General features: G+C 58.0%; 1 protein-coding gene across 2 annotated transcripts; it reads left to right on the top strand.

The window, feature by feature from the left end:
* The first annotated feature begins 336 nt into the window (after positions 1-336).
* RAC2 (Rac family small GTPase 2) lies at positions 337-16,061 on the top strand. Of its 2 annotated transcripts, XM_047742155.1 has the most exons (7): positions 343-514; positions 2,749-2,820; positions 10,366-10,483; positions 11,095-11,157; positions 11,573-11,732; positions 14,584-14,715; positions 15,331-16,061. In XM_047742155.1, exons 1-6 carry the CDS (start codon positions 480-482, stop codon positions 14,712-14,714), a joined length of 579 nt encoding a protein of 192 aa, XP_047598111.1. In that variant the 5' UTR covers positions 343-479; the 3' UTR covers position 14,715; positions 15,331-16,061. The 2 variants fall into 2 exon arrangements, with proteins under 2 accessions (XP_047598112.1, XP_047598111.1); XM_047742156.1 differs by lacking the exon at positions 15,331-16,061 and having other exon boundaries at positions 337-514; positions 11,573-11,739; positions 14,584-14,714.
* Positions 16,062-18,043: the final 1,982 nt, after the last annotated feature.

Below are 18,043 nucleotides of genomic sequence, written 5' to 3'. Positions count from 1 at the left end.
GGACACACGTGTCAGCTGGCATCTTTCCCAGGGATCAGCTGTACCTTTTGCAAGGCTGAACTCACCAGTGCCTGATACTATGCCCGGCATACAGTAGGCACTCATTAAGTGCTTAACACTTAGAATTGCGATCCATTGAATTCCTGGAAGCCTGAAGTCTTTGGAGAACAGCTCTGGCCTGGCCCCAGGGGCAAGTAGTGACACCCCAGCCCAGAGGGTACCCAGGTCTCCCGCGGGTGCCCCAGCCCAGCACCTGAGGGGCCCCGAGCTGTTCTGCCAGACCGCACGCTCCGCCTTCTGCAAACGGTTGTTGGGGCAGCAGCTTGGGTAAGTTCCACTTCCGCTTCCTCCTGCCTCCTGTCCTGCTGCGGCTGCTCCTCTGCCGGGGCGCCTTGCCAGGCTCTCCCAACCCCTGGAGCCCGCAGAAACCCTCTGTGCCCTGAGCTGTCACCAGCGCTGCCTCCCAGGCCCCGGACACGATGCAGGCCATCAAGTGTGTGGTGGTGGGAGATGGGTAGGTACCTGGCTGAACTTCCTCACCTGGCTGAGGCTCTCAACTGGGGGTACCCTGAGATCCGCCTGTCCTGCCCAAATAGGAGTCCCTGGGAGGCAGCGGGGAGGAGCTGCTCCCTTCTTGTCCCGGGACCCAGAGAGAGCCCCTGAGATGGGCAGAGGACAGCTTCACCCTCTTTGCCTGCTTCCCTCCGGAAGCTACTTGGGTGGAGGTGGGTGGAGGGCACAGAATGGAGGGTGGAGGTGCCTGCGGCCCCTCCTCTGCACCCCGAGACCTGGAGCACGTCTCTTACGGGACTGGTCTTTAACTCTGAGGATGCAGGTGCAGGGGTGGAGAGCCAAGATTCTGGCCTTTGTCCTCAGGCTGATCTGGGCTCTAGTATCTGGCTTGCATGGCTGTGTGTCTTTGGGCAAGTCACAGAGCCTCTCTGAACCTCTGTTCATCCATCTGGGAAGAGACCACGCCCCCAGGATTGATGTGGGGTCACCTGACCTATTTTGAGTGGCTGTGCTGGGCATAGTGTGCTCAATAACTATTAACCTCCTCCCCTCCTCCCTGCCTGGCTCTCCCCTCCCCCCCTGTAGCCTGCCTGGCTGGGGAGGATGTGTGGGGGATGTGGGTGAGAAGCAGGAGGGGGAGGGGGCATAAAGGGAAAGTGGAGGAAAGAAGCCATGGGAGGGTGATTGGGAGGGTCGGTGAGGGCTACACTGGGCTGAGGGGTCTTCTGGGCTGTGGGAGCACAGTGACCTCAGGTTGTCATGTCCCCGTGGGCCTCTTTCTAACAAGGTCTAAGCTGCCTGATCTGCCGGTCTCCGGTGCTAGCCTTCCACAGTGACTCAGGCCCCAGCCCACAGATGCCTCCTGGGGTTTCCTGGGAGTCCAGTCCAGCAAACCTCAGCATCTCGAGCTGGTAGACCTTCATTCCAACACTCCCATTCTACAGAGGGGCAGCCTGAGGCTTGGAGAGACTCAGATCTTTCCTGGCCTGGGTCAAGTGGCCCTGACATGACAGACAAACTTGGTTCGGCTCTGATAGGTCTCCTGAGAGTGGGTCCCTTTATCAGCCCTCAGCTGATTCCGAAGCACCGGCCTGGCCTTATCTGCCCGCAGGCCGGGCCCTGCTCACTTCCGCTTTGTATCTGATCCGAAGAGGGGAGGGCAGAAGCCAACGTCCCAGTCATTCAAAGTCACCTTGGTGGCAAGCTCTGGGCAGGGCAGTGGCAGGGAGAAGGTGGCTGGCCTCCTCAGAACAGGAAATGACCAACACAGGAGCAGGGCTGGAAGGCCCAGGGCTGCCCCTTTTGTTGCTAGACTTGGCCTGCTCTCCCTGTGCCCCCTCCCAGCCCCAGCGACCTGCAGACCCCCCTCCCACTCCAGGAAGCCAGCGAGCAGTCCCTAGTACTTACTATTCGTCAGGCCCTGGACTCAGTCACACCCCCTCTATCTGGTTTTCCCACCAACCTAATATGAAGCCCATTTTCCAGATGGGAAACTGAGGCTCAGAGAAGTTAAGTAACTTGCCCAAGACCTCATGGGATGTGAGGCCAAGTCTCTCTGACTTCAAAACTCTGTGCTCTTAATGGCTGCTCTCTCTGGTGAGGTGGGAGGGAAAGAGGAGGGAGGGACAGGCTTTCCCTGATGTTGACTAGCTGTTACGCTCTGCTAGATATGGTGCTGGCTTCTTCCATGGGCTTCACCTGATTTACGATTCAGCACACTCCTAGGAGGAGAAACGCCTCATATCCCTATGTTCAAGATGGGGAAACTGAGGCCTAGGGAGATTAAGTGCCTTGCCCAAGGCCGTGCCCCTGGGAGGTGGTGGAGATGGGATCTGGAACCCAGGCATGTGACAGCAGAGGGCTGGTCAGGCACCAGGGGCCCCGAGGCATTGTCCGGTTCAGTGGGCTCCCAGGTACCCCCAGTTCTTAACTGTCCCACGTCGGTGTCACCTGGGAAAGCTTGTTAAAAATACAGATTCCCAGTCCTGTTCCGCACCATGGCTCAGAATCTCTGAGATAGGACCCCGAAGTCCTCTGCCCTTTAACAAATAGCCTAGATGACCCTTGTGACTCAGGCTTGGGACCGCTGATCTTGGCATTCTCAGGTGGGGAGACTGAGGCCCAGAGAGGTGGGGCTTGGGTCTTCCCTGAGGGCTGGGCTAGGGGACCCGGGAACCTCCCAGTGTCCTGGGCAGGGGCCATGACCACCGTCTCCTGGAACCTCCTGTCTTTCAGAGCCGTGGGTAAGACCTGCCTTCTCATCAGCTACACCACCAACGCTTTCCCCGGAGAGTACATCCCCACCGTGTGAGTCCGCAGCGGGCGAGAGCAGGGAGGATGGGGAGACACGCATCACCAAGCCCGCCCCCTTGTCAGGCGCTTCCTGTGGGCGGGGCCCTGGGTGGGGCCTTGGAGGGGTGTCCCCACCTGGCAGAGCTGCCTGACGACCCCGTCGGAGGCAGTGAGCAATGTTGAGGGGGGCAGTGCGGACGGATCAGTGGCAAGGCCGTCAGAGAGGGAGAGACGGGGCTGGTGAGGCGGGATGGGCAGCCTCCCAGCTGGGTGTGGCGTGGGCAAAGGGGGGGATGCAGGGCTGAGAAGTGGAGGGGAGCATGGGCTGGTGGAGGAGGAGGAGGCTGTCCCTGGCCTCGACACCACGGAGCAGACAGCAGACAGAGGGACTTACGGGAGAGGGCATTGCCATCTGGAGGCCAGTGGGAGGCCCTGCCCTCTTGTCGAGGGTGGAGGCAGGGCTGCTATTGGATGCCATGTGGGTGGCAGCCTCGGGAGGGATGTACGTGGGGAAGCACGGGCCCTCGGCCCTCGGTAGCCCCCTTGCTCACAGGACAGCGTCCCCACCCCCAGCTCGACATTCATGTCTCCCGGCTTCTCCCAACCTTCCCTTCCAAGCATCTGCTTGTCCCCGCCAAACACTCCTTGGGCATTTCCACCTCAGGGCCTTTGCTCAAGCGGTTTGCTCTGCCTGGAGTGCCTTTCCTTCGCATGCGTCTCAGACCTCCAGGCCAGCTGCAGGGCCCCTCCCCCGGGGGACTTTCTCACCCAGCCCCACAGCCCTCTCACTCCCCAGAGGGACTTGATCTGATCTTTCTCGTGACCAGGAGTCTCTGTGGGTGGGAAGGCTCAGCCAGTTCCCTTGGGTCACCCCATCAGCTCAGTTCGGTGTCTCAGGCACGCCGTGATCTACGCACTGTCTTATACACACTGGACGTGTTTGAGTTGACTCGAATTCATGGAGAGGCCCTGAGACGGTCCATCGGAGCTAGCCTCCAGCCGCTGAGGGCCGGCCGTGTGCTGGCCCCTGCAGGGAACGTCACATGTGTGCCTTTACTTGAGTCCCATAAGAGATGGCATTCCACCCAGGCCGCCCATGGGGGAAACTGAGGCTCAGGGCAGCCAGGGGGCCTCCTGACCCCCAGGACCCTGACCGGCACCCTGGCCTGGGCCAGAGGAAGGCAGGCAGCCAGGACAGGGCAAAGACACCGGGGAAGGGAGCCTGGAAAACCAATTTCTGCCCCAGCGTGGCTCCCAGGTCCCCAGATGGCCTGGTGATGGCGCTCGTCCCACTCCGTACCTGCCGTATTTGCCCCTGGGCCGTCAGTCACCTCCTAATGCTGACAGAGGGCTGGCTCTAGGCCAGAGGAAAGGCAGCTTCTGCACAAGGTCACTGTCATCGACCGTGCACTGGCTACCTGCTGTCCTGCCTCTGCCTGTCCCAGCTGGGCTGGGGGCCTGTTTGCTGAAGGACCTTAGACCAGTCACTTCCCCTCTTAGAGCCTCAGTTTCCCTTTTTATGGGGGCAAGACTGGGCTGGGTAACCCCAGGCTCACTGCTGGGGCATCTCCCCTGGGCAGGGAGATGAAGGGCGTGTTCTCTGGTGCAAGACAGGGAGAGGAGCAGAGGCCAGGCTGGACCCAATTGTTCCTAACATCTTGGAGAGCCCTGGCCCTTGGTGGCCCCTGGTGGCCTCAGGACACCACCCTTGCAGGCCGGACAGAATGAGCCAGGCAAGGTCTGCCTTTCAGGACTCTGGGGAGTTGGGTCAGACACTTAGGGCCATCTTGAAATTCTTGGCCTTTGCACAAGGGATCTTGCATTTTCGTTTTGCCTCGGCTTCTGCAAAGATGTGTCAGTCCTGCTTGTCCCCTTCCTATGTGGTCCTGGACAGAGTTGCTCAGCTCTGGACGAGTCCTCCAAGGGGTTCCAGCTATAGTGCCTATACCCCTGGTACAGGGAAAGGGAGATAAGTCACGCAGAACTCTTGACATTGGGAGGTGGGGGCCACTGGTGAGAGCGGAGTTGGGGAAAACAGGAGATCTCTGGCACAGAGATAAGATGGGGAGAGCTGCTGGGGCTCAGGGCCCGGAGGGTTTTCTGGGGAGGGTTGTCTGGGGCTGGGGGGGGGGTTCTGGGACTGGGGGGGAGGTCTGGGGCTGGAGAGTTTGCTGGGGCCGGGAGGGTTTGCTGGTGTTGGGAGGGTTTGCTGGGGCCTGAAGAGTTTGCTGGGGCTGGGAGGGTTTGCTGGGCCTGGGAGGCACGTAGGCCAGCTCACGATCAGATAAGCAGGTGAGCTGTGCTCAGCTCCTTGCCAGGGGTGGGGGGTTAATAGCTCAGGGTCAAACCCTCATGCCACAGAGCGGGAGACAGAAGCCGGTCTTGTGCAGGGTATTGGGGATACCAGAACATGGCAGGAGGACCCTGCGCTTGCCTGCCTGTGACATAGGGGCTCTCCCCCACCCATGTCTCCCCCTTACAACCATTCTCAAAAGGAAGCCCAGATGAATTTTCAAAAGTAAAAATTAGATGCAGCTGTGCCCAGACCTAAATCCCCCTCCCACGGCCCCCCTTCACATTTGATACCGTCTCCTCTCCTGCTGTGTGAGTTCCTGAATGGCACCTGCCCCCCACCCCCAGCCTCATCTCCTACTGTAGCCACTACCCTTACCCACTCACTCCAGACCCTTGGGCTTCCTTGTGGATCCCATTAGCCTCCCCCACACCCCATCCTCCTCCTTGCCATCACTCAGTTCCCTGCTCAGGGATCAGCTCCCTGACCCCCTGTCTCAAGGGGTCCCTCCCTCCACCCAGGCGCCACCACCCCCTTGCTTGATGTTCTTTATGGCCCTTCCTGATCTGACTTCCCCTGATGGCTCCGGGAGGGCAGGGCCCTGGTCCGTCCAGTCCACGGCTATCATACCAGCTTCTAGAACAGAGTGAACATGTCACTGGCACTCTGGAGTGACTGGGAGCTCTGGTCTGCTTTGAGAAGGTGCCAGAACTCAGCCACCAGCGGACAGTTCGGCTGGTGGGAAGGAAAACCACATAGTTAATCTAGGTCCCATTGGCCAGTACTTGATTTTCACCTTCATTTCACCTCCTGACAAGTCAAGCCTGGAATTCCATGGGTGTGGACATCCAGAGTCTTCCGCTGGGCGCTCACTGCCCCTCGCCCCCATCCTGCCACCACGGGCAGCCCCTTGTGCCCCGCCTGGGACACCCTCCACCTCCCCCAGCCACCCTCCTCTCTCCTCTCTCATTGCCAGCTCTATAAGCCTCCCACTGGCCCCCCAGCTTCCCCTCTGACCCTCCTTCCAGACATCTCCACCCAGTGGCCAAGAGGAGCCTTTTATTTTTTTTTTAAAGATTTTATTTTAGATTTTATTTATTTATCTGGGATCATGACCTGAGCCAAAGGCAGTCGCTTAACCAACTGAGCCACCCAGGCGCCCCAAGAGGAGCCTTTTCTAAATGCAGATGTGATCACACATCACCCATCCCCGCAGCCCCGCCTGGCCAAGCGTCTCCGCCGTGACCTGTTGGCCTGAGGACCGAGACTTGAGTCCCAAGAGGGGCCCACGCCCTGCCTGACCTGGTCACTCCTCTCTGGTCCCCATGTCACCAGCCATGCATGCCCTCTGATCTCTGGGTTCCTTGAGTTCACCTTCTTCCTTTCTGGGGATGGGCTTGGGTGGGGGTCAGGTGATGGATGCTGTGTGCTGAGCTCCCTTCTCCCACCTCCCCAATCCCCTGCTCCACTCCATTCCAGGGTCAGGGCTAGGCCTGCAGCCCTGAGAATGCAGAGGGAGGCCGCACGGACTTGGGGTGAACACACGCCATCTGTGTCACCTTGGGCAGGTCTCTTCCTATTCCTGAGTCTGTGCCCTCATGGGTAGCATGGGAACAAGGGTGGTAACCGCTCCCTGGGCCCTCTGAGATGGTCTAAGTAGGAAGGGCCTGGAACGGTCATTGACACCCCTGGGTGTTCAGCAAATGTGAGTTCTCTGTCTTCCCACAGCTCAGGGAAGCCCCATGCCCAGACTCGAACCTCCGCCTCTCCAGCCACAAAATAGCCCCCATGTTTACCCTGTGGGATTTTCTGAATTGGGGAACAGGACTTACTTAGTCCTGGCTACCGCCAACTGACTGTGAGATCTTGGGCAAGTGCCTTCCTGTCTGTGGGCCTGTTTCCTTATCTGGAAAAAGCGGTGGGGGCTGGCCAGAGTGGTGGTGTAAGGTTCCTCTGGTCCCGGCTGCCCCTGAGTCTCAAATAAGGGGGACCCTGGGGGGGCCGTGGATCCCTGCTGCGTGCCTGCAGCGATACCCTGGGCCCTGGCGGCCAGGCCTCTGGGGAGGGACAAGCGGGTATGTGTGAGGACATTGGAAATGTGATCTCAGCTGCTTAGCATCTCCCCTCAGGGTGACCTGACTGTCCTCTGTCTCTTCGGATCCTCCTAATGGTCCTAAGAGAAAGGACTTTTTTTTCACATTGAAAAAAGTGAGGCTCAGAGAAGGTAGGTGACTCACCCAGGGTCACACAGCCAGAACGAGGAACTCTGGTCCCTCCTAGTTCTGGTGGCTGTCTCCCCACCCCCTGCCCCGGCCCCTTGCTCACTAACTGAGGTCACAGAAGTAGCAAGGCTCGAATCCCAGCTCCTATGCTTATGAGATGGTTGGCCTTGGAAAAGTTACTTGACATCTTGAGGCCTCAGTTTCCCCATCTGTCTGATGGGAGTAACTTGAGGTTCTTTTGTCTTAGGTTACCTGGGACTTCAAGACCTCACATAGAAAGGTCCCTAACTTTCTTCCAGGCCCCAGATCTGGTACTTGGTGCTGCTCCAAGATTCCAGGACCCCGCTCTTTCCCCACTGCCATGGACCCTGAGACCATGGGGATGGTTCCGAGAGGACACAGGCCTTTGGCTCAAAGAATCTTAGGCGGATTTTGGGCACCAGAATTTCAGGCTGGACATTAGAGAGAAGAGTGTCCCAACCCTGTAAGTGTGTCCCGAAGGGATGTTGCTGACCGAAGCCAAGGACAACCCAGGCCCTTCTTTTCCCATCGTGCCCTGTGGTGTCTCTCTGGACAGCGGTTTCTTCCTGACATCCCCCAGCAGTGTGGGTGGTATCCAGAGCTGGTACACGGAGCACCTACTATGTGCCTTATACTGTGCTGGCCTCAGGGCGCCGTGAGGAGCACGTGAGGAGCAATCTTTGCTTTTGGCGCAAAGATTGCTGGCTTGGCTGGACTGGCTGGGGGCCAGGAAAAGCTTTCTGGAGGAGGTGACCTGGAGATGGGGTAGAGGCGGGTGAGTAAGAGTCAGCCGGGCACGGGGAGGAGGAGTGAGGGAGGAAGAAGAGTGGGAAGTCAGAGGAGGAGTGTCTGTAAGAACTTCCGGGCAGTGGGGAGCTGGTCATCTGCAGAACTGAGAGATGACTGGAACGCTCCACGGATGAATAAGCATGGTGTGTTAAAATGCCAGGCTGCTCACTTCTGGGTGTGTATGTGTGTGTCTTTCTCAGAACAGGTGTCTTTGGAGTCACTCTGAAACATTAGGGCTTCTTCAGCCTGTCACTGAGCGGCATTCTGGGAGGGCTTCCTGAAGGAGGTGGCATTCCAAGGGCTTCGTTCGGTTCACTTTAATTTCGATCCACTCACTAAGTGCCAGGCCTGAGACTAGAGAGGAAGAAGGCACAGGCCCTGCCCTCCTGGAGCCCAGGGCCCCTGGCAAGACAGAGACACTCTAACAGCCTCTTTCAGTCAAGATAAAGAAGGAGGGAACAATGAGCTCTTTCCAGGTGAGGGATAGAGAAGGAAGTGGCCTGGAGGTTTCCTCAGAGAGGAGGAACTGCCCAGGCAGGATTTTGAAGCACAAATAGGAAACAAGGGTGAAAGGGTATAAAAGTTTATTCTAGACAGATGGGAGAAAAGTCCTGGAGAGTGGGTAGGACTGTGTGGTCAGGATAAGTGGGAACATTTGGACAAAGAGAGGTGGGGAAGGGCATTCTGGGCAGGAGCAAGTCCAGGGAGGTAGGCAGTGTAGGCTTTGCCCAAGAAACAGCTTGGCTGGCGTATGAGGGGAAGAGAAGGCAGAGGACCCTGAGGTCTCAGGGGCCAGGTCCAGGGATGCAAAGCAGAGCCTGCATGGGTGGCCTCAGTGAGGAGAGACAAAATGATGATCCTTGGATCTCATGGACAGGAGGTAAGGGCATCTCCAGAAGGCACAGGGCAGTGAATGCTAGAATCACACAGAACTGATTTCCCACTTAGTTTGGTCACTCACTGGCTGTGTGGCCTTGGGGAGGTCACTATACCTCTCTGATCCCAGTCTTCTTTCCCACAGGCTGAGAAACCAGCACCTTCCTCTAGTGAGAAATACTGTTGGGTTGAATAAAAAGAAAATCTAGAAGCTTGTTTGATGCCCAGGTGGTCTCGCTGGTGCTGGCAGGGGATTTTGGCTGTTCCTGTCAGTACCCTGCCCCACCATCCCTTTGGCGCATGTCTTATCTGTGTGTGTTGGTGGCATTTCTTGAAATTGCCTGTGACTGATGGCTTTCGGTGTGCACTCGGGGGTGGGCTGGAAGACCAGGAATTTAGCTCCCCAGGACATCCTTCTGCCAATGAAAGATAGAGGGCTGGATAGAGACCCCAAGTCATGCCCCTTAGAGGCACCCTGTCTCCAGGGGCCCCAACAGTAACAGCTCACTGGCTGGCCCTTCCTTGTCTCTTCCCCACTCTCCTCCCAAGGCTGCCACTGTGTCGCCTCCTCGTCTCAGGGTTTGCTTTGAGGGGGACCCTTCCTGCCACGGGGGTGACCAACCTCAGGCCAGCATAGTAGGTTGGGAAAGTCGGATCAAGCCTTAGAGGAAATGGCCTATGGCCTAAAAAAAATCACCTCTCAAAGGATAGGCAGGGGCAGAAAGGTGATTGGAGACAATGTTTTCCTCTTGATGCTTACCTGTATTAAAAAAATTTTTTTTTAAAGATTTTATTTATTTATTTGACAGAGAGATCACAAGTAGGCAGAGAGGCAGGCAGAGAGAGAGGAGGAAGCAGGCTCCCTGCCGAGCAGAGAGCCCGATGCGGGGCTCGATCCCAGGACTCTGAGATCATGACCTGAGCCGAAGGCAGCGGCTTAACCCGCTGAGCCACCCAGGCGCCCCTTAAAAGTTTTTTTAATGTAGGGGCACCTGGATGGCTCAGTGGGTTAAAGCCTCCGCCTTCTGCTCAGGTTGTGATCCCAGGGTCCTGGGATGGAGCCCTGAATTGGGCTTTCTGCTCAGCAGGGAGCCTGCTTCCCCCCCATTCTCTCTCTGCCTGCCTTTCTGCCTGCTTGTGATCTCTGTCAAATAAATAAATAAAATCTTAAAAAATTTTTTTTTTTAATATAATGAATCAGTAAGGAAAAAAAAAAAGGAAAGAAAAGCCAAGTGCCCAGCGCTGTGCGACTGCCTCTGGCCGCCCCTGCCTGGGTCTTGGCCTCCACACAGAGCGATGCGAGGCTGACCGCAGGCCTGAGCTCTGGGCATGGAGACTGACTCTTCTGTCCCCCCACAGTTTCGACAACTATTCAGCCAATGTGATGGTGGACAGCAAGCCCGTGAACCTAGGACTGTGGGACACGGCCGGGCAGGAGGACTACGATCGCCTCCGGCCACTCTCCTACCCACAGACGGTGAGCTGCCCTGAGCTCAGCCTGCTCTGGCTGGGGACGATGCCCTGGGGCCAGTGCCTGGGGAGCCCTGCCCATCGCAGCAGTGCCCTCCTGGGTGGAGCCGGGGCCTCCTCCCCGTGCCCCTCCCTGCCCTCCTTCAGTACCCCTGCTCTCACTGTGCCCGTCTCTCCAGCCCCTCTGCCTCTATGGGCTCCGGCACCTCCTGGCTCCCCAGGCAGACCCTGGATGGGGCCTCCATAGGGAGCCCAGGACTCTGAGTCCCAGGGGCTCTGGGGAGGGGAGGAGAGATGGGGGGCAAGTTTGCAGGTGGCTCTGTGGCTGCTAGGCCCTGGCATCCTTGGTGTTCCTTCCAGACTGGCGACCAGCTGACAGGTAGTGAGTGCCTGGTGAGGCGTACGGGTTCTGGAGGCAAGCCCTTGATCTCACTTTCCCCATCTATAGAATGGGGCCGTAGCCACTGCCTGTAGAGGGTCCCCTGAGGATTCACCACTTGGGACAGGCCTTTCGGAAGGGTTGGATAAACAGCTCAGGGGATGCCCAGGTATGGAAGGGCCGGGCTGGGATGCCTCCAGGCCTCCTCTCTGGGTGACCGTTGCCTGCTCTGTCCCCAGGACGTCTTCCTCATCTGCTTCTCCCTTGTCAGCCCTGCCTCCTATGAGAACGTCCGGGCCAAGGTGAGCAGCACAGAGCAGGACCTTGGGGGCCTGGGGCAGGTGACCCTGAGGGAGGGAGGGGTTGCAGGGGGCGTGGGCAAAGAGCGTTCCCAGGGCCAACCAGGGCTGGGTGGTGGCGCTGGGGACTCTGGTGGTGAGACTTAGAGGGGGTTCAGAGGGGGCTGGGGTCATTTGCTTTCCTCCCCACACTCTATAACCATGTCCCCTCTCTCCTCTGCACACAACCTCTGCCTGCCTTTTATCTCTCGTGAATCTTGCTTCTTCTTTTCCTGTAACCACATCCCCCCCACCCTGGACCACCTCATGCCTCCTCTCCTCACCCCCTCATGCCCCCTCATCTCTTCTCACGCTTGGCGCCCCTCTTGTTCCCACGCCCATGCCCCCTCGGCCTCCCCCCCACCAACCGCCTGCCCAGTGGTTCCCCGAGGTGCGACACCATTGCCCCAGCACACCCATCATCCTGGTGGGCACCAAGCTGGATCTGCGGGACGACAAGGACACCATTGAGAGGCTGAAGGAGAAGAAACTGGCGCCCATCACCTACCCGCAGGGTCTGGCCCTGGCCAAGGAGATCGGTACGGGGCTCGGGCTCGGAGAGGGTTGCTGGCTGGCTGGGAGAAGTGCCTTAGAGCTGACAGAAGCAGGCACAGAGTGACGTGTGCGGTGGCTGCTCTGAGCACGAGCAGCCAAGTCAAGCTCGGGTTATCCAGGAAGGCTTCCTGGAGGACGTGCCTCTGCCTTAGATTTGAAGGATGACTTCCTTGCTGCCTCCTTCTCACCTCCCTTTCCCCAGCCCCCCTCCTCAGCCCAGCTGCTCTTTGCCTCCTGATCCCTGGGCCAAAGAAGTAAAGTGACTTCTCCAGGTCACACAGCCAGGGGGTGGCAGAACTGAAATTTGAACGCAAGATAGCAAATTGCTGGTCTGGGGGCTTCCTCGTGAGGACTCGGAGCTGCCCGCCCCAGGGAGGCTGTAACTGGGGGGGTCTGGCCTCTCTCCTGGCACCTGTGCCTGCTGTCCCAGGTCCAGTCCTGACCCGCCTGCAGCCTGGGGATGGGACACCTGCCCTAGAACCTGGTGTCCCCAGCCGGGTTTGACCCCCATGAGCAGTGACACCCCCTACCCCGGCCTGGGGCACTCTGCCTCGCCACAGGGTCCTGCGGGTCCAGGGTTTGGCCCCTGAGTAGGTAAGGTCTCCCCGCCCCAGCCCTGCCTCAGCCCCACCGCTCTTCCTTCCGCCGGAAGTGGGAGGGCTTTGGGGACTCACATCTCTACAGGAAGAGAAACCGCAGCTGTCACCTCCCCCTTCCTGTGACTAGTCCTACGACATGGCCATCTCCCTCAAGGGGTCTTGGGCTGCCCCTTAAGCCTTGGGTCCTGAGTCCCACCCTGGGGTCCTTGGCTCCTCAGCCCTGCGGGGGTTGTACCCTTGCCTTCTCTTGTTCTCTGACCAGCCCATCCCCCAACTCCTTTTGCCCCGGGGGTCTGACTCTCTAGCCTTCATGTGACCCATCCCCTTCTAAAGCATGTGCTTTGGGGCAAGGAGAAGGGGCCTGGAAGCCTGGATGTTGGTCCTGGCTCTAGCACTGATAGTGTGTGTGACCTTGGGAAAGTGGGTCCCCCCTCTGGGCCTCAGTTTCTCCATTTGCACCAGCTGGCCTACATGATCCCCGAAGGTGCTTTCTCCTCTGTAAGGAGGTGGCTCGGGGTCCTGCCTTGGTCCCTGGATGATCCCTCCTGGAGCTGATCCCAAGTGGTAGGGAAGGGGCAGTGACTTTGGAACTTGACTCGGACCAGTCTGGGCCCAAGGGGAGGCCCAGGAGAGCTGCAGGTCTGATGGGGGAGGGGGGAACAGCAGCTGCCTCCTAGCCTGCCCCCGTCCTCTGCAGCTGCTTGGCCCTGCCTGCCTCAGCTTGACAAGCTGTCCTAGGTCACCATGTCTTAGACAGATGGGAGACTCAGGCACAAACAGACTGACGGGAGTCGTCGGGTGGTCAGAGGCAGAGCCAAAGTGAGCCCAGCACCCCCACTCAGGACCCTTGTTCTGGATGCCTCTGGACCAAGAAGAGCAAGAGGGTGGCTGGTTCTAGGGAGGAGGCATTTGGTAGGTGTGGAAGAAGTGGACACAGGCTATGGTCCCTTGCAGGGAGACAGTAGCTGGATGCCCGGGACACCCTTCTAGGCACAGAATGTTATAAGGTGATGAGGCTTCCAGACCCGAAGCAAGGGCACTCTGTTCCCGCAGCCAGGCCCTGGGACCACTGCCCACACTCCCTGGTGGGAGAGTGCTCCCGAGTAGAGGGGAGACATCCAGCACGTGACTTTGTGCGAGGGACATGCTCTCTGAACCTCAGCTTCTTTGTCCCTGCCCCACTTTTGCTTTCTTCCCAACCCCAGGTCCTCCGTGGGCTTCCTCCTTCCAGGGGCTGCCCTCTCTGGAAGTCCTGGCTCCCCTCTCCCCAGCTGCATGTCATTGGGACCCAGGTTTCCCCTCTCTTGGCCTGTTTGTTGATCTGTAAGTGGGGAATCATCTGTAAGTGGGGAAGTATTTCTTCACATGGTTTTTTGGAAGCACCCAGGCCAGTGCTTGGCAGGGAACAGGTGCCCATCAGAGTCTGTCTGCTTCCTCCCCAGAGAAGAGCAGACCCCAGCATGGGGGCAAAGTTCCCCTTCCTGCCCCTCTCTTTCCTCTTGTTCCTGAAATCAGCCCCCAGCCCTCTCGAAGAAGGGGTTTTGCGGTTCCTTACTTCAGGGAAACTGTGTTGTAGTGCTCATGGGAACTCACAGAGGTTCCTTCCAGAAGGTCAGGGAATGCTACCCCTGCCTTTCTGGCTGTCTGGGCCCCCAGCTCCTGCCCTGAGCTGTCACCTGGGAGAAGGCCGGTCCCTCAGGCGGGGGAGGGAAAGCACTCTCATCCGGTTCACCGACAGCCCCCAGCCACCCCTCAGGAGAGTAGAAACATCCAGCATGGGACTTTGGAGAGACGACTCCCCACCTATGGACCTCGGTGTCCTCATTTGTAAAATGACGTGACGCTAAGGAATGGTCAGATGACATTTGGAAGGTCCTGGCGAGCACCTTGGGCCTCCTGGGGAAGTTTCTAGAAGAAACGGAGGCAGAGAGAGATTCAGTCACTGTCACTTGAGCCCCCTTTCCCCACAGGAATGTATCCAAACTCCTGCCTGCCTTCCACAAATTAAGGGCTGCCGTGTCTAAGAAAACTTCAGACCTGCCCCTGTGGGTCTTGGCCTCTCCTTTTGAGGTCCAGCTTCCTATTCCAGGCACGAGGAAGCGGAGGCGCGGGGCGGTGGTCCCGTGGCCCCACGGCCTGGCACAGTGTGTGGCTCGGGAGAGGTTTCTGCCCAGGGCCCTCCCTGACCTCGGCTTCTGTCTTCTTGATGCTCCCCCTGCCCCCCCCCCCCAACTAGACTCTGTAAAATACCTGGAGTGCTCGGCCCTCACCCAGCGAGGCCTGAAGACCGTCTTTGACGAGGCGATCCGGGCTGTCCTGTGCCCCCAGCCCGCGCGGCCACAGAAGCGTCCCTGCTGCATCCTGTAGGGTAAGAGGGCCTCCTTCCCTGCTCCGTGACCGTCCCCACCGGAACACAGCACGTTCCCACCAGGAAGGGGCGTCCTGCCATGGCTCTGTGGCCTTCCGTTTCGCAGGGGATGGCATTTAGGCCAAGACAGAAGGGGGAGTATCAAAGCGGCCTCAGCTTCCCTATTGCCTGAGCTTCCGCGGCGGGGAGCCTGGGTCTCAGAAGGAAGGTGTGTCAGAAAAAGCCAGAGCCACGGCAGGGGTCCCATGAGGCTTCTACTCTGCCAGCCCTGCAGGAGGGAAGAGGGATGGAAAGATGCCTTTGGCCCCTGCCCCCAGGAGAGCCCAGTGGGTCCAGGGAGACCTAACACCCATCCATAAGGGTGGAGGCAGGGCAGACGGAGCTGAGGCTCTTGGGGCGGAGGAAGGACCCGTGTGGGTCGGAGGCAGCCTAGAGAGGTGGGACAAGAAGGATGGAGGGGCCTCAGTGTGGTGGGCGAGCAGGGTGGGCCGATGGGAGGGCCAACCTGAACAAAAAGATGGGAGGTGGCCATGAGCCTTGAGCGGGGAAAGCTATGAGGGGGCATGCGATTCTGCTTGTCCCCAGGTCTTTACCCCCTGCATATCTCCTTTCCAGGTGGCGCCCAGCCCTCCCAGCCAGATGGCTGTGACCTCCGGGGTCCTCACCCAAAGCCCAGCGGCACCCCGGCTGGCCCTGTTGTCCCCTCCCTGTGGTGTTTCTTAGCAGATGGCTGCAGATTGGTTGCTTGTCTTCTCCGGGCTGGAAGCCCCTGGGGGCTGGAAGGCTGTGAACTTGCAGGCTCCGCTCTGATCCCTTCATTCTCCCGCCTTCGCAGGGGCCAGAAGGGAGCCATTAGTGTGGTCAGCGCCAGCTGCCGCACGTGGCAGCATCTACCCCTTGACCCCAGTCCCACCCAATGCCCGAATCCCCTCTGGAAATTTCGGGCAGGATGGTGGCCAGCCACCACTCGAATACCTTCAGGGATGGGTCTCTCACTCCCTCCTGAGGTAGCTACTCCAGTATTGATGGTCTTGCTTGTCTGAACGTTCTCCTTCTACTGAGCTAAAATGGGTATCTCAGAACTTTGCTCCTGCGGCCTTAGCCCTCCTTTTCTGGACAACATCAAATCAAATTCTTTGCATGTCAGTGGGTCCTTGCAACAGCCAGTCAAAAACCGGGATCCCACTGACTCCTCTGGTCGCTCAAGTCTTTCTCCGTCATTCACAGAGCTACATTTGCCTGTAGGAGTCTTGAAACTTTCAGACCCTGCGAGTCAGGACTCTTGCTACTGCAAATGGAAAACCTAATTCAACCTGCTTAAGCAGAAAATAAACCTATTGATCCTATGAAACTTGGAAATATCATGACTTCAGGAGCAGTTCGATCAAGGGGGCTCAAAGCATGTCATTAGGGCTTGCTTTCCTGTACCTCTTTGCTCTGCCTTGCGCCGTCTGGTTCATTCTCTGGCAGGTGACACTCGGAGCATTCTTGCAGGTTCAAAGTTAGCTAAAAAAAAAAAAAAAAAAAAAAAAAAAAAAGGCAAGTTTCCGCCGGAGTGGGGGGAGGGGGCTGCTGAGCTGTGATTGGCCAGACCTGACCTCTCGCCCTGCTGGAGCAAGGAGTGGAGGCAACCCGGCATAAACCTTGCGTTTTAGGATGGAGGGGTTTGTTTCTAAATGAAGAGTGAGACTTTGCTGGAATGTGGGGCTGTGGGTGTCAGGCAGTCAGAACTCCCCAGCCTCCACTGCTGGAGCTCATGGAAGTGTCCCGGTGGTGTAAGGAAGCAATGCCTGTCCGGCAGGCATTAAGCCAAGGCGAGCTTCTTTACGAGAGAAGGAGGAGCTGTTGAAAGGAGTTAAGTTCATCTGTCAAGTCCGACAGCACCTGGTGTGGAGCAGGTCCCACCGTAGTGTTTGCTCCTTTGCAAGTGTCGGCCTTTTGCGCGGGGGGATGATTACTCCTCCCTACCCCAGACGCACCCGTGCGTTCAATGCACATTTTTTGAGCACCTTCTCACTCTGTTCTAGGTGCGGGGTCCAGCAGTGCGCACGAGTCCCTGCCCTTGTGGGCTGACTCTCTAGAGAAGCTGCAGGGAAGGAATAAAAAGAGAGATCTAAGCCCCCAATGCTTTGGGTTTCTACCTTCTGACCCCCCAGGGCTGCCCTCTTTGTCCTGAAGTTCGGGAGGCGGCGCGCCAGCTCACGGGCCTCCTGGAAGGGCTTGGGTTGCGGGGGTGGGGGGACCCCGTGGCGCTTCTCAGTTTCAGCTCAGACAAGGCCTTTATGTTTTTAAGGTTACTTCTCCTTGGAAACCAACCACCCCCGTGAAAAACCCACACACACATGACGCACACACAGACCCCACACCGAATACGTTTGTTGTTTAGAAGCCCTGGGGCGCCCCCTCCAGTCGGCCAAAGTTGGAGGAGAGCCTTTTTTGCTCCCAACCCTCCTGGGCCCTCCGATAAATCTGGGCCCCTTTCTGGTGGGCCCCGGGGGCGGGTCACGCTCCCCTCCCTCTCTCCTCCCCTCCACCCTGGGACTGAACTCTCATTTCCTCAAAACCACTTTGAGACCTCTTTCATCCACGCCCTTCCACACCCTGGTCTGGTCCTCTTTTCCTCGAATGATTTCCTCTGCTCCTCGAACTTCCCTGCATGTAGAGGGCAAGCAGAGGGTGGGGGGAGGGGAGGGGCCGGGGCTCTGCCCTACATCTCTTCCTGGGAGCCCATCCCAGTGGGCACAGTCCTTGCTTTATGCCAGTAACGTCAGTAAATAAATTCTCTTGCCTCTGTGTGTTCTCACCTAGCACAAATTATCTCATTTAATCCCTAGGAGCCTTCCAAAGGAGGTTCTAGCCACTGGGTTTTGCTGAGGCCCAGGAGGGAATGGGAGCCAGAGCTAGAGCTCAATTCACCCCGGCAGACACTCTACTCTCCCACCTTCTTCCACTACCCCCATCCTTCTTTCTAACAGACACCTAGTTCTGTGCAGAACAGTATGGTGTCCAGCCCCAGACTAAAACTCTTGTTTTCCTAGCCTGCTTTGCAGCTGGGGTCCCAAGGGTACACAGCGCTGGCCCAAAAGGCAAGGGTGAGTCAGCTGGAGAGGTGACTTCTGCAACAGTGTTTGTTCTCTACCACCAAATAATGGACACTGCCCTTTGTCCCATCCCCTTCCCTGAGGAATACTGATGTGATGTCTGGAGCTGCAGCAGCCATTGTACTCACTTGAAACCACAAACATGAAGATACACGCTAACATGTTCAGAATGGAGGAGCAGAAAAATTAAAAGAGCCTGGATCCTTGACACCTTTGGTCGGCAGCTG

The sequence above is a fragment of the Lutra lutra genome, chromosome 8 (genome assembly GCF_902655055.1).
Source record: "Lutra lutra chromosome 8, mLutLut1.2, whole genome shotgun sequence".
NCBI lineage: Eukaryota > Metazoa > Chordata > Mammalia > Carnivora > Mustelidae > Lutra > Lutra lutra.
The sequence above is the reverse complement of the archived record's forward strand: the minus strand, read 5'-3'. Positions and strand labels throughout refer to the sequence as shown.